This window comes from Lytechinus variegatus, chromosome 11, assembly GCF_018143015.1.
Source record: "Lytechinus variegatus isolate NC3 chromosome 11, Lvar_3.0, whole genome shotgun sequence".
Classification (NCBI taxonomy): Eukaryota; Metazoa; Echinodermata; class Echinoidea; order Temnopleuroida; family Toxopneustidae; genus Lytechinus; species Lytechinus variegatus.
This window is the reverse complement of record NC_054750.1, coordinates 27,147,068-27,163,727: the sequence shown is the minus strand read 5'-3', so window position 1 is coordinate 27,163,727 and position 16,660 is coordinate 27,147,068. Positions and strand designations below refer to the sequence as shown.

At 38.4% G+C, this 16,660-nt stretch overlaps 1 protein-coding gene across 4 annotated transcripts in view; it reads left to right on the top strand.

Moving 5' to 3' along the window:
• LOC121424452 (nuclear factor 1 A-type-like) overlaps positions 1–16,660 on the top strand; it is a 62,155-nt gene that overhangs the window by 19,003 nt on the left and 26,492 nt on the right. For all 4 annotated transcript variants that reach the window (XM_041620143.1, XM_041620142.1, XM_041620145.1 and 1 more), the window contains exon 3: positions 10,030–10,092. In XM_041620143.1, coding sequence (XP_041476077.1) covers positions 10,030–10,092 — 63 coding nt within the window. The remainder of the gene's footprint in view (positions 1–10,029; positions 10,093–16,660) is intronic.

Sequence of the window (16,660 nt, the reverse complement as noted above, 5' to 3'; positions counted from 1 at the left end):
AGTCCCCATACTTTTCCTTCACACTACAAAACACTTGTGACCTGAAACTTGTGAATTTCTTTTAACTATGAAAAATACCCAATCACTCGCAGGGGGGGGGTGATATAATCACAAGTAATCACCCTTCACCAAACACAAGTTATACTTTCTGTGATTGAGTTGGTGTTAAAAACACCTTGTAATGGTCCGTAGAGAAGGTAGTTTTTAGAAATAGTGTTCTTGAATCTTGACCCCCTATAAATCTATCAGTAGACTATGGCTTTTTAGATAAGAATGTATGGTATTAATAATTAAACACTGTTTCTTCATCAGCCTCAGTTTGCTTATCTCCAGATTCTAGCCCAGCCTGTCCTGTTCCGATTAACCTTGAGACGCAAGATATGCTTTATACCTGCCCAAGGGGGGGATCTCACTTGAGAATGGAATATCTCCAGTACAGCTAATCTTGAGATTTGTCAAATAGGGATAATTTGCCGGATTAGGAATCACACGATAATTAGAATGATAACAATATTAATGTAACAATGTTATATAGAGCTTAATACATCGGAACGGAACAACTTTTTTACGCGATACAGGGCCTTTTCACACGTGAATCTTGAATGTAATGATGATTGCAGGCGTTCTTGATTCTAACAATGTTCTAGTTTGGTGTCACACGTGCTAAAAATTTGTCATTAGCCTTATTTTTCACTGGAATCATTTAAATTACAATTTTTTTTAACCATGTGAAAGGGCGGACAGATAGGCCTGTATTGTTACCTTGGTCATCGCATCCCAGCTTGCCTCCGTGCAATGCAGGCACTTTCTCCACTTCCTAGGGAGCTGTTCCAACAAGCGTTTGCGATGTCAATTGCTAGGCATAGTAGACTATCACATCCTACTAGGTACCCATTTAAAACTGGGGTTGGGAGTGGCTAAGTGTGGATTAACGCCTTACCTGGAGGACGCTTGTCCACAATGGGAACATGTACAACTCTGTGGTTGCCGCTGCACCATGACACTACTTGGGCTGATGCAGTTTGACTTAAATGAAACGAAACGAATTTCAGTGTATCCGGACCATTCTTTTTTAATACTTTCTCCCCCCACAGGAACAGAGTATACAAAAATATAGATTAATGGTAATTGATTGTTTTATAATCTTAATTTACAAGTTAGATTTACCAGTGTGAAGACTTTTGTAAACTTGAGTAAAAATACTGCTTTTTTCCAGCTTCCTTTCCCATGAAAATTGCGTGAAAAGGTTTCATTGCCCTTTAATAAATGGATCCAAGTGCATGTATTTGAATCCTAATTCGAATAGTTGCAGATCACAATATTTTCAAGGGAAACATTTTGAATTGCAAATTGCAGATGTACATGTAGTTTGAGCAAGTTCAAACTTATGAAATCTAACCGAAACCTATTTGTAGTTTGCAGTGATAGACAATATAAAATTGAATTATGAATAACGGGCACAGATTCTACAGACTTGCTGAGTCATATAGACAAGTGTGTTGTATATCAGGAAAACTACTGTATATGAAGGCTACAGCATCCATGCCAGCCTTGCCTTAACTGTTAGGATTTAATTAAAGATATTGTAGGTTTGCCAGGAAACTATATTGAAAGTATTATTTGGTTGAGTATATATATATATATTTTCTGCTCAAGGGGTTAATAGAAAAAAAGCAGATAATGTGTTGAACCTCAGCGTTGCCTCGTCAGCCTGAAATTCATGAAGAGATTTTTTTTTGCACTTTATTCTAAGGTCACTAAACAATTTGTTTCTTGGCCTGCTCCGAAAACAATCATTTAAGATTAGCCTTGATGTAACAAGCATTGGCAAGAAACCGACAAATTTGTTTAGCGATTTTGTCCATTTATGGGCATTTTGGCACCGAGTTGCGAAAGTTACGGAAATAACGTAACCGTGCATCATCCGTAACTGTCGCCAGGCGCTAACCCTGCGGATTGTCTTTTGAGATGGGAGAGCAGGCGTGTGCAGCAGACGGTGCGGCAACAGAGGGGTGTCACATGTGGTGGGCGGGGCGTGGGGGCGTGGCACGTGGGCGTTGATGAAAGGACGCAATGCTGTATTGATCATGGCAGTACTTTAGCAATGCTTACAGGACGGTCATTGGGTGGGATATAAACGATGCCCATGTAAATTAACAAGATGCCCGGTGGGTGATGGTGTGTGGGGAAGAAAAAGGAAGATGGATATATGGATTATAGGATTGGAATTAAAAGAAGATGATACTGCATAGAATAACAATCTGCACTTGGATATGAATTGCACGCTTGATGCTCCTGAATTTTGATAGTTAACACCATGTAGAGATCGAGCCGACCCCGCGTGAAACTGGTTGTGGCTTGACTAAATGTGATTCTAATTTGTCAAATTTGACACTGTCTTTAGGGATTTTTGAAAGCTCCTGGATGATGATACAAGGTAGAAGGTGCAATCTGGGATGATGATGATGATGATTGACAATGAAGAGTTGGAGGATGATGAGGAGGATGACAATGAAGATGATGATGATGATGATGATGACAATGAGTATGATGATCCTGATGATCATGTTGATGACTATGATGATGATGAGGATGAGTATGATGGTCATAACTGAGGTGATGATGATGAGTTTGATGATGATAATGATGATGCCAATGAGTATGATGATCCTGATGATCATGTTGATGACTAGATGATGAGGATGAGTATGATGGTCATAACTGAGGTGATGATGATGATAATGATGATGCCAATGACAATGAAGATGATGATGATGATGATGATGATGATGATGATAATGATGATGAAAGAATGGGGAAGGAGCGTGAAGAGGTTTGAAATTGTTTGCATTTGGGGAAAATTGAAAGTAAGGTTGAAGAATGGGCCAACATTGAAGATAACAAATGCATACTCTACATAACTGCTGAGTCTATATTTTTGTTGGCGATTATATTGGCCTATGGACAAACCAATTGAAAGAGCTTGTAAATATGTAATATCCAGGTTAATCAGAGGCTTTCGGTCTGCCACAGGTGGTCAAAAAGGAAGCGGTTCCTAAAACAGAATTATTTCATTTGTGAAGGGAAGACTTTTCAAGGATGGCCTCTATAGGGGTTGAAAATGAGACTCGAAATGAAGTATAAAAAGCATTATCTCTGTCAGAAATGTATGAATGCTTTCATCAATATGATATTTCGGGAGACACGCCAAGTTTGATATGCACTTCTTGTGGTACATAATATAAGCTCTCAAAGGTGTAGGGATGGATGTAACCATCTTGCGATTCAAAGGCGAATGATGTGAAAAAGTATATTAGGTAAAGCACCAAAAGCAAAAATAACAAAGTTATTGAATTTGAAAGTTTTTAAGTGCATTATTGTAGGGAAACAGTACAATACATATTATGGATTTGCAAGAAGTGAGCTAATGATATCATACCCCAACTTTTTTAAGTTCAATAAATGAAATCTGAATAACTTCATTTGTTTTATATTTGTGCATTTAAATATCTATTTGTAACAAAATACAGATATAATACTTGATCCCCCAAAATCTGTAGTCAAATCTATTTTTACATTATGGGTTTAGAAAATTAAAAATGATTTTAATTGATATGATAAATTTGCATAAAATTGTATCTATTGACCAGTTCAGGTTTGATGCGTTTTATTTAAATAAGTAATGTCTATTTTGGGATTTCAAGTATACCAAACAAAAGATTATTTATGCTCTGACATAGCGACATGCCTGCAACTCCACCTCTCTCTCCACCCTTTTTCTAGTCTGCAGGCACAGACCCTGATTGAAACTTTGATCAACAAGTGGGTCTCCACACAAAGACTAACACATACAGAACTTGCTGAGTGAGAGGGCCTTCAGTACACAAGGCATTATAGGCTGCACATTCAGACCCTTAACTCGAGTAAAGGGTTTGCACAGCAGACTACCCTTTGTCCCCACCCTCCCCATCTCCCTTCCTGTCTCCTATTCCTCTTCACTATTATTAAATGATGGTCCCCACCCCCAATGCCTCTGATATGAGGTTGCTTCGACCCCCTGCCAAACAGGAGTACCTCAAAATCCTGATACAACTGCCCAATATAGTAGACAGTTGCCATGTTATGTGCTAAACTTCTTTTAAAGAAATGTCAAGCCTGTCGTTTTTCAGGAATTGACCTTGCTTTTGGCAGTGTCTTGTGTATTTCAGACATAACACTAAAAATAGAAATTTATCTTTATATACATATATTCAACTACATTTCTATGTTTGCACAAGTTGGTACCAATGCCGATAGCATTTTCATTTGCTTTGATGTATGATAAAAGAGCATTGTTGATTGAATGCCTTGCTCAAGGACAACGGTGCTGTTGCCGGGGATTGACCCATGAACTTTGTGTGTCCAGTGGGGTGCCTTAGAACACTTTGCCATGGCACTTTCTGCTGCATACTCTTGCTTATATGTATGTATCTAGATAGGAGCACATGCCAACATACATGTATACATGTAGGCAAGTTGCAGAGAATAAATTTTTTTTCAATATCACTTTTCATATTTTTTTTAATGAGCAGGAAAATCTCTCTTGTGGTTGTTAATCCACCTGTGTATGGACTCTGGCCTTGTCAAAGAGGTCATTGTCCTATTGTTTTCGGTATGATATTTGTAATTTTGTATACATACATCCCCCCATAGGCCCCCTTATGACCGTGACTTAGAGGTACATAAGGTAGGGAGAAAGTGACTGGCATTGGAGTCTAATTGATAGAGCAAGGGCATGATGGGTAATGAGCCAAACTTCCATCGATTGACACATCATCAATCCATCTTTCTTTTTTCTGTCAATTGTCACTTCTCTACCTTTTTATTTTGAGTAAAGCAAGACAGACTGTGTTTTCATTTACGTCCTTAAACTAGTTTGTGGAAACCAGTTTACCATCTAATGGGAATGCTCAAAGCGGTCTTTGAAGCGATCTTAAGTGGTCTTTCAAACTGGTTTGGAAAACTACCTCGTGATGTGGTTTATACGATAGCTTTGCCTTGTGAAACTGGTGTAAGCGGAGGTGATGACACAACTGGTCTTCCGGAAGACATCTTCGCCTTGAAGTTCAAGAGTGTGTGCTTGTTTGGCGTGCTCCTCAGTGCATACATGTACTGTGTGCGGAATGCCTTCGCTGCAGTTTCAAATTTTTCGTGAAACATAGGACTCCACTTCTATTTTTCACACTGCATTTCCTTAACCCCATACTTTCCTGAACCCCGGACTATCCTTAATCCCATACTATCTTTTTTTCTATTCACACTGTCTTTCTTAACCCCATACTATTTCCTTAGCCGGGATTCACCCTTTAACCCCGGACTATCACACAGCTCATGAATATTGATGATTATACCATACAGAGCGCAATTAATGTGCAATTTCGACTTCTGTGATTAGTTGATGCGTAACCCCACTTTTCCTTAGCCCTGTTTCGTTTCACACTGCATCTCTTAGCACCGCGAATGTGGTGCCAGCACCACAATAAGCCGGCTAACCCTGCTTTTTTGCAGGGCCAGATAGTACCGTATTATTTACCGTGCTAGCCCACTTTGCTGAAACGTAATGTGAAAACGAAGTGGGTTAAGGAAAAAAAGGTGCTGTGTGAAAAGCATATGAGAGTGTCCCATAGCAAGGAGACCACTTTACATGAATTGGTTCTGGAAACCAGTTCAGGAGACGGTGATGAGGACGCTAGCAAACTAAGCAAAGCAATCTTCTAAACTGGTTTCCTAAATTGGTTTAAGGGAAAGTAGATCCATGTAAGAACAGGGACTAAAAGCTACACTGCAAAATTGAAATAACAGACCATTTTCTGAAATTTTCCTACACTTATTTTACAGGAGACAGTGAAAGTGGGGGGAGGAAGAGGTGGGTGTTGTCTTTCCAAATTACAAATTGATTACCATTTATATTATATCCATATACTTGTTAATGATTTTTTTAATTTTTCCAAAAACTTATGAAGAAAACATATCGTCGGTGGTCATCTGAACCGTCTTATCAGTCAATTTTGGTCGAAAAATTGATTTTTTTTTTAATGCTGAGAAAATTTTAGAAAATTTCAGCCTGAGAATTATACAGAGAGGCTCTATTCATTGTACAGGATATTGTGTTAAATCTTTATGCAGAATGTCCTATGCTTTGAATTATGAACTTGTAAGTAAAGAAATATTTAGATACAGTTATATTTTGATAAAAGAATTCGACAGCTAAGCCCCGAAATATTCTGGAATCTTTTACTGGGGACTATCCTTTAACCCTATTTCTAGATGAGGCCTTTAAAATCCGCTTTTGGAAGATGATGATATTATTATGATTATAAGTGATGTGCAGCTGTTTAGAATTAGCTCGCCAGTCAAACTGAGTTGTATACATGGTAGCGCCTCACTATTAGCGGTGATCATAGACTTAAAGTCTTTATGAAATAATGAGGGGTGATTCCCATTAGATTTAGGAGGGGTTCGCTCAATGAGGTCTGGTCACGCAATAATCTGACCATTGCTCATGTCATTGCCAAGTCTATTGCTGGTTTCTACTAGTCATTCAGATGGTCAGTTTGCTACGACCAGGGGTCTGTTGCATTAAAGAAAAACTCTGGCAAGTTTTTTGCCAGAGTTCTTTAACGTGTAAGTTTCAATGGCATCATTTTGTTTGTCAGAGCTTTTATGGCAAGAGTTTTATGCAATAGCCCCAAGATGTACATGTATTGCTTTAAATCGTTTCCTTTGTATAAAGATTCCGTTGTCAGTTTCAAACAATGGGCTATTTTCTTTGAGGTTTTAGGGGCATGAATCGTTGGGGAAACAAAAATCAAAGTCAGCCCCAATGGCTTTTTAAAAATATAAGAATATCTATGCATTTTAAGTCCTTCATGTTTTCAAAATTACCTCATAAACTTAATGAATTTTGATTACATTTTGAAATCTTGAAAAAAGGAGAGATTTTGTGCTGTTTCATTGGCAAGCCTACATTGTCCCCTCCCCCGATTAAATACTGAATCTCATCAGCTGCTTGTTATGACAATTATTTCCTAGCAACAATTCCCAAACAATGAACATTGTTCCCCCATTCACTATACCTACAACAAACACTCTTAAACATACTATGACGTGTTTCACTCCCGGAGCAATGTCATTTTAATCACTGAAGTGAAGGGTATTTGGTATTCAGCGGGTAAATGGGTTAAAGAAGGCAAAAATTCTTCTTGTTTTAACTGAAACCCTTCTAAAGAGGGCAGGCCTCAAGACCCAAGCCAGGATCCCTTGAAGACTCTGTCAAGTTTATTGAGCAAGACAGCGATGATTGTTTAAAGGTTTGGCAACTTTCTGCCGCATTGTATTTTCAGAGAACTCGCTCCTATTCTTCTTATGATCTACAGAATCCATTCTTTACAGATGGAAAGTAGTTCACAGGAACCATTGTGAATTGTTTTGACGTGAATATCAATAGATGTTTAATCGATTAATTTTGATATGACTTGATTTCTCTATTGAATAGCATTGATAATTTATAAAGAAGAAAAACGAATGAATAGGTAGTCTTGAAATACACATTTTGACATAAATATTAGAAATACAGTGTATGAATTCACTGACAATTTCATTTTATATAGAAACTAAAACTGTTTTGAGGGGGCAAATTATTTGTTTTGCTCCTTGGTAACATAATTATTGCATAAAAAATGGATTTAGTAGTAAATTAAGGTTTAATGAAAGGGTCAGTATTCCAAGACTACACTTTTCAGAATGTTGCATTATGGGATATAAATAATTGGCCAGATGTAAGTGACTTGAGGTGGTGCTAAACAAGGCTTCTGATTCGTAATAATAGGCATTTATATAGCGCCTTCTATCTAGAAATATTCTAGTCCGAGGCACATTGTTTATTATTACCCCGGCTTTAGCTCGAGCTGCCTTTCAGCGCTCTTGCATTTCAAGGAAATAATCCTGCTGGGTACCCATTAACCTCACCTGGGTCGAGTACAGCACAATGTGGATAAATTTATTTGCTGAAGGAAATTACGCCATGGCTGGGATTCAAACCCACGACCCTCTGTTTCAAAGTCAGAAGACTAATCCACTGGGCCACAACGCTCCACAAATGAATTACAAAACCATGAACAGGTGTTCAGAAGCTGTCAATAATATTTTTATCTGTAGAATCAAAGTAGAATATAGTTTAGAATTGTTTATATCGTACTGAAGAATCTTTGTGGATTCTGTTGGTGTTTTTTAATTATATAAATTTGAATTTACACATGGAAGATTGCAAACAATAAATAGTGAGGCCTATCAGAAAAGATTTGAGCAGAGAATCACATCTTAATCAGAATCCACTCTCTTTTCGGGGAGAACAACTTAACAAAGAATACAAAAGAAATGAACCTGTCGTATCACGTACCAATCTTGTTCAATATTTCCGCGCAACCTGATTTTGACATTAAAATTTGAAACTCGTCCAGCTTATTAATGCCATAAGTGTTTGTCACATATTTGGTATAAAAATGGAGAGGAATAATTGAATTGTATGATGATGTAAATGAAATATAATCAATTTGCCTTCTAAGTAAAAAGGTGTGAGAATCCCGGTTTCCCTTTTTCTGGGACGCACTGTACAGTGCACACTTATATGCTTGGTCTGCAAGTGCAGTTTGATTTTCTTTTTTTCACATATTTTTCACAAGCTTCATAATCACATTTCAGTTTTGATTTAGATTTTACCATCATCTCTCGTGCCATGATGACATCCCCTCCTTTCACTCCTTTCTGTCTTGAGCATTCTCCTCATTCAGACCAGCCTTACTCCTTAAAGGACAAGTCCACCCCAGCAAAAAAGTTGATTTGAATAAAAATAGAAAAATCAAACTAGAATAACAATGAAAATTTCATCAAAATCAGATGTGAAAGAAGAAAGTTATGACATTTCAAAGTTTTGTTTATTTTTCACAAAACAGTGAAATGCAAATAAGACAGTCGATGATGTCACTCACTATTTCTTTTTTTTTATTGTTTGAATTATACAATATTTCATTTTTCACAGATTTGACAATAAAGATCAACTTGACTGAACCATATAATATCAAACAATGCTAATTCTACATTTTCAGGGAGGAATTGATCTTTGTTTCACTTGACAATGGGTAGAAAATTAGAATATTTCATATTTCACATAATAAAATACAAAAGAAATAGTGGATGACGTCATCAGTCTCCTCATTTGCATACCGACCAGGATGTGCATATTACTATTTTGTGAAATTAAGCAAAACTTTGAAATGTCATAACTTTCTTATTTTACATCCAATTTTGATGAAATTTTCAGTGTTATGTTTGTTGGATTTTTCTCCTTTTATTCAAGTCAACCTTTTGCTGGGGTGGACTTGTCCTTTAACCCGGAGGTGGGGGGGGGCAGTCAAATGTATTGCCTTACACTCGCGTGACCAAGGAATTTCCAAACACCCCCTAAACAAGTTTTTCGCGGGCTTTATTTACACATTTTGGCCCCTAAACAAGTTGTCGCCAAAATATGACGTTGGGGAAAAAATACCCTATACACATTTGGCTAGTCTTAAAAAAAAAGCTTTGGGGAAAAAAACATACCCTAATTACATTTGACCCCGTGATTGACCATTGACCAGTCTTTCAAAACCACCTTTTTTCTTGAAATCAGTGTTTTTGATATCCTTAAAAACAAATCCACGCGCCGACTGCGTCCAAAACTGAAAAAAAAACCCCTACCCTTTAAACGCGTTTTTGGGGTCACGCGTGTCTACAGCAATATATTTGACTGCCCCCCCCCCTGGGCTCCTTACCTCACAATATCTGTCCATGTAATGTTTGATGATATAATTGGTACAAGAGTAAGCTCTGAAACTGGAAATTTTTTTCAAAAATGTTAATTATGCAGTTTGTATAATTTGTATGATTAAGAATGATGTTACATATCGATATGATTATTTACTTTTCTTTTTTATCTTTTTTATTTTCGTACAGAACGATCACTGAGTGAGTCAGATACATTATCTGTAGGGAGTGGAAGCGATCCTGATTTGCAAAGTGAGTCAGTGTTTTTTATCAATCTTAAAGCAGTCGTTCATGATGACATTATTTTGTTTTAATAAAAGTAAAAAATAGATAAAGCATTGTTGAAGATGTGATGGAAGTCCATTTAATGTATAAGAGAATTAAGGTTTTTTTTTTTAATTTGTGCATCATATCCGAGCATCCCACCCCCCCCCCCCCCCTAAATCATGTGATAAAAATTCCATAAATTCAGTTTTGTAATGGAACATGATAAATCAAATAAAAGAATTTTTCTATAGAAGGGAATATGAAATGATGTATCTGATGATATACAGTTGCACTCATAACTTATACCCCTTTCATAAACCCAATTACTATGAATTAGGCGGCTAATAGCAGCATAATTTGGTCGTAAAATTGGAGGAGGACAAGAGTTATCCGCATTACTCTGATGCTGCTATTATCCGCATAATAGCAGCATCGGGACAAGATTTTGAGTTTATGAACGCATTTCCAAATAATGCGGATAATTGCCATGGTGCGGTCAGAAGGTCACCCTTTTCCAACACAACCGCATCAGAGGGGGCGTGTCCAGTTGTCATGGCGATTATCCGCCTATTTCAGGACGGGCACTCGTAAAAATAATGCGGCTTATTTTCGGAGTTTATGAACGCAATTTTTATTGAATTATCCGCATTACTCTTAGGCGGCTAATTGGAGGATAGGTTTATGAAAAGGGTATTAGTTAACCCACCACAAAATGCACTCCTTCAGTTCGAGTGTTGAATCTAGACGACAACACTACAATGCTCGGCGAGCCAAGGGAAACAAACTTTATTGAATGTAATATTTTATCACCTAACTTCACAAATATATACCTAACATGTGGCAGAACTTGAACACTTTAAATATCTTCATTTTCTGGTAGGGGTTCACTTACTTGTGAGCACCACCGTATCATTAATCACTTTCATTTTTTTTTTGTTGGAAAAAAACATTTTTATGGAGGAGGACATATTGTCACACCCACCACAAACCGTCCTTTCTGTGCACTTCGATCGTAATAGAGGGGACGGTTCGTGGTGAAATGGCGAGGCGCGATAGCGCACTGTATCTATTCCACGAACCGTCCTCTCTGTTACAATGCCCACTGTGTAAATGTTATGTGAATGATATTCAGAGCGCTTCTTCTGGTAGAACGCTTATTAAGAGAGCTTCTAATCACTAAAATGCGGTGCATGCAATTTCCAATGGGGCGAGTTTTCAGTGAAGCTAAATTAATTTCTTTTAATAGTGGAAGTATAATTATTTTGCTGGCTGAAGTGACTTTTGTTTGCCCTCTTGAAATGTTCACTTGTATCATTGTGGACTGTTTTTACACTCTACTACTCGAAATGTTTTTTGAGTGGACTGCCAGAATGAATGTTTGGGTTCATTTCAAGAGATACTTCCAAACTCACTGAGCTGGTTGGCAGGCGGTACTCTTGGATCCTTTCGACCAAGAAACCCCAAACCAAACTCTCCAAACATAGCTGCGGTTTCTAAAAATAGACACCGGATGTACAGAACGAGCGAGCGTCTATTAAACGCATGGTCTGTTTATGTTTTGCTTCGGCATGCTGTGTCCTTTGGGTGATCATTTATATTCAGATGGGAGGGTGGAACATGCCAAACCTCCAATTGTGGTTCAGGTTTTTTTTTTGTTGGACAGTTCTTCTGCCAAACTTGTCTGACTCGGCCAATTTAAGATGGATGCAGCCCATATCGGATGCTCTGCCACCAACCGATGCCAAGGGGGTTCCCTCATGGCTAGCAAACATCCATCTCATGCTGTTAATGAGCATGGCTGATGAATGCAGTATGCGATCATGTACCACCAGACTCTGTCTGCGCACGGAGCTGGGGGAATGTGCCAAAGGGATTCCCTCACAGCAATTTTGATTCTGCCCCAGACTCTACAATAGAGGTTGATTCTCCAGATTTGGATTGGGGACAAACAGGAGTACCATGTATTACTGATAGATACAGGACACACACAGGAACTACTGGTAGATGCAGGAGACAGACAGGTACTACTGATAGATGCAGGAGATAAATAGCTACTACTGATAGATGCAGGAGAGAGAGAGAGAGACTGGTACTACTGATAGATACTGGAGACAGATGGGTCCTACTGATAGATGCAGGAGACAGACAGGTACTACTGATATATGCAGTAGACAGACAGGTACTACTGATAGATGCAGGAGACAGACAGGTACTACTGATAGATGCAGGAGACAGATAGGTACTTCTAATAAAGGAGACAGACGGGTACTACTAATGGATGCAGGAGAGAGACAGGTACTCTTGATAGATGCAGGAGAGAGACAGGTACTACTGATAGATGCAGGAGATAGACAGGTACTACTGATAGATGCAGGAGACAGACAGGTACTACTGATAGATGCAGGAGACAGACAAGTACTACTGATAGATGCAGGAGAGAGACTTGTACTACTGATAGATGCAGGAGAGAGACAGGTACTACTGATAGATGCAGGAGAGAGACTTGTACTACTGATAGATGCAGGAGAGAGACAGGTACTCCTGATAGATGCAGGAGAGACAGGTACTACTGATAGATGCAGGAGAGAGACAGGTACTCCTGATAGATGCAGGAGAGGTACAGGCAGGTACTTCTGATAGATGCAGGAGGCAGATTGATAATACTGATAGATGCAGGAGGCAGATTGATAATACTGATAGATTCAGGAGACAGACGGATACTACTGGTAGATGCAGGATATGCCAGCTACTAGATAGATGTAGGAGATACACAGAAGACAGGTACTACTGATAGTTGCAGATTGCATCTTTTCTGTATCTGGTGCAATTACTTTCAGGCAAGATTCTCAGCTGGTAAGGCAATCCTTTGAAACCTTAAACGCAGCTTGAAGTGAAGACATTCATATGCTGCGAATGGATGTATCCATGACCATTATCACAATTAGTCGTTTTTAGAGGTGGATTGAATAAATAGAGCATGAGATGTAGCTTCAGCTCTACAGAAACAAGAATTCTAAAATGATTCTTATTTCTAGTAGTTCTGGAATTTTCTGTTTCTTTTACCTAAATGATTTTAATGCCCATACATGTACATCATAAGGGGGGGTATGTCAATGTCACTTTCATAATAATCTCTGGTTGGGGTTGAGATCGTGAAATGGGGCATCACAATGCAGTGAGCAGAATTCATACATGTACACAAAACTCAGTATGAGAGAATCCCCAACTTCCCTTTTTACCTGCAAAACATATTCCTATCAAGGTCAAAATTAGACCTATATTTTCTGTTACGACATCAAGCTATAAGAGCATAAATTATGCAATTGTTGAAATCTGGTAGTATGCTTTGTGCCTGATGGTCTCTAGCTTTTCTCAGATGTACATGTATATTTAGATTTGTCATAAACTGCATGGTATGTGTTGATTTCATAAATATTTCAGGGCTCAGAGCCTAGGCTTTGTCAACTTTATGACTTTGAAATTGTAGAGAGAATACCATTTTATGGTCTAGAAAAACTGCATCTCAAGTGCAAATGGCAACATTATGTTGCTTCATATTTATTTTCATGTTGAAACATGAAAGTGTATACTATAGACTAAAAATTAATGATCTGAATGTTGGCTTATGTAATCGACGACACATTCTGGACTGAAACACAAGACTAGATCATCTCCAATAACCTTTGACATATGATGCCATAAACAGAGAAACTTTGAGAAATTGTTCTCAGCAAATGTATGATGGAAAGGTGGAGGGACCTTTTGGGATACATCTTCATCAGTTCAAGTTGGCCAACTTACAGGGAGGGGGGGGGGGGGGGGTGGTGGTCAACAGGCCCTACATTTACATATTGCATGTAAACGCAATAATATTTTGAAGAGAGGATTTAAAGGGGAAATCCATGCCAAAAAGAGTTGGTTTGCATAAAAAATAGAAAACTTACACATTCATTATGTCAAAAATTTCATCAAACTCAGATAAGTGATAATATTTTTGCTGAATTTCATAAAACAGTAAATTGCACATCCTAATCAGTATGCCTGAGTCGCATGTAAATCTTGAATGATCAGCTTTAAATTTCCATGGAGAACTTTACAATGGATAGAAAGTATAATTAGGCTTATTCCATATTTGTGACATTTATGTTTAATGTGTCAAGTCTACTTTTGAATCTTTTACCAAAATTGTGCTCTGGCTTGTTAGAACGCACTTTCCAATTCTCCTTTCTGTTTGGACCCAAAGGATCAATTCACATAGCATTCTAACATGTTCCAAGAAAATGGGTCTTTATATACCCCACCATGTGCTCACAAGGTCAATAAACTTTTAAGCCATGACGCACAGGAGTGCTGTGTGCAAAATCTTGCCTGTTTTGCACACCACACTCCCCTTCTCTCTCTCTCTCCCTCCCTCCCGAGCTCCAGAAATCTGTTGGACACCACTGATAGTGATACCTGCATATCAAGCTGTGATTGCCAAACAATTATTGATATTTACTTAAGAGTAGATAAAGGATTTTCAATTATTACATATCGGCAGATCATTAATCAGTTTTGATTGACGTGAATCTGCTTAGGGAGGCAGCGTAGCTCAGTTGGTTAGAGCGCCTGTTCCGGATAAGATCGTAGATCTCAACGTGCATGGGTTCGAGTCCCGCAGCATGCCGGAAGACGTCTAACGAAAAAAAACTGATGCTAGCGTTGTGTGTGAGCGTGCCTCACCGCTGTGTTCAGTGCGGGTGTGAATGCAGTTGGAAAACACTCCGTCCATCGGAAAGGACGCAAATGTTGGTCCCGTGTATAGGAGAGTCACAACCTATGCACATCAAAACCAATACACTGTTCGTCAAAGAGTAGGGTGTTCACCCGGTGTATTGCACCTGCCAGTACTACAATACTGCAAGAATCTTCAGGATTGAAGGAAGCAGTCAGTGTAGTTTGAAGATTGCTTGATTAAAACAGGGCCATACTGTAGACACTGATGAAATACTTCAAATAGATTCAAGGAATACCCTGAGATGTTCATTCTCCATCTCTCCACTCAATTCTACTTCCACTTGAAAATCATCCTTAGTTTTACAATTGAAGTAGGCCCAATATTTTCGACCAAAAATTGATAAAATTTTTAATTTTGAGTTTGTCTGATTATAGACGTCCAGGCATCCCTTGTTCGAATCCAAGCCATGGCATACTTTTTCCTTCAGCAAGAAATTAATCCTTACTATGCTGCTCTCGACCCAGGTGAGGTGAATGGGTATCCGGTAAGATTTATTTCCTGAATGCTTTAGCACCTGTGTGGTGCCTCAGCCACAGTTTAAACGCATTACATATTTGTATGAAATATTGCAGTAATGGGCACCTATACTACATCTTCGCCATGTTAAATCCATACACGTTGCATGAGATTGTAAATTGTCAATTCGTCTACTGCCAACTTGTCCACTCATCACATGGTCTGCCTTCATTTAGTCAAATGCCATTCCGTCCACCAACATTTTGTTTAACAACCATTTGGTCCAATCATCACTTTGTCTAATCACCATACTTTCTTAATGGTCAATTTCCTTCCCAGAAGTTCATATACCAGGCCTATATCTTTAAATCTTTGTTTAAAAAAAAGAGAGGGATGTCTTGAAAAGTATAATTACTGTATCTCTACGGATATTCTCTGAAATTTTAGGGCAAAAAGGACTACTTTGTGTACTGGTGATGAAAATTCACCTCACAAGATTGCATTTTTTTCTTAACTTTGACGTCAGTGTCAGTATCGCTGCCTGTCAGATCAGTAAACCAGGAGGAAATATTCAATTTCATCTCCGTTGATATCTCTAAACGGTTGTCTCTCTCGATAGCGAGAATTGAGATTAGGCAAGCTTAAAATACTCTCTTGATTGGAGAAGGAGAGGACAATGTGAACACTTGTTGAAATGTGTACTACATCCAGATTGAAATGCACTTGACCCAGATTGGTAACCTTTGTGTATGAATGAATCACAGATTCTTGTAAGTTGAGGGAGTTTGTCGTTCGAAACCTTCACTCAAGGAGTGGTCTGAACATGCAGCCTAAATCCCCCTGCAAATGACTTGTGTACAGGGGGTCCCATTCGAATGACAAAATTTATTTTTACCAACTAGTCTTGTGTGAAGACCCACATATTGATACAAGTGCCAATAAGGGTCTGTGCTTGTAGACTAGTTTCTGGCACCATTTTATGAGATTTCCTTGCTTGCATTCGAGCTGGCCGACCTAGTTTCAGAGACTATTTGCTACACATTTAACATATTCTGGAAAAAAGGCAATATTCTTCATTGGGGAAATTAAAAAAATACAAACATTAGTGTGGCCCTGTGAAGCATCTTAAAAGACTCATTCCGAAGAAACCTTCCTCTGGTAGATTTCCATGGCAACATACAAACTGGCTTGCTGTAATCAGTTATTGCTCAGTGCAGCAGCTCATAAGCTGTCAATCAATTGAGCTTCAGTAGTAATGACAGATTGTGATTCGTAATATTTGTATGGAAATCGCCTTGAGGGCTTCATATAGGGGGTTGT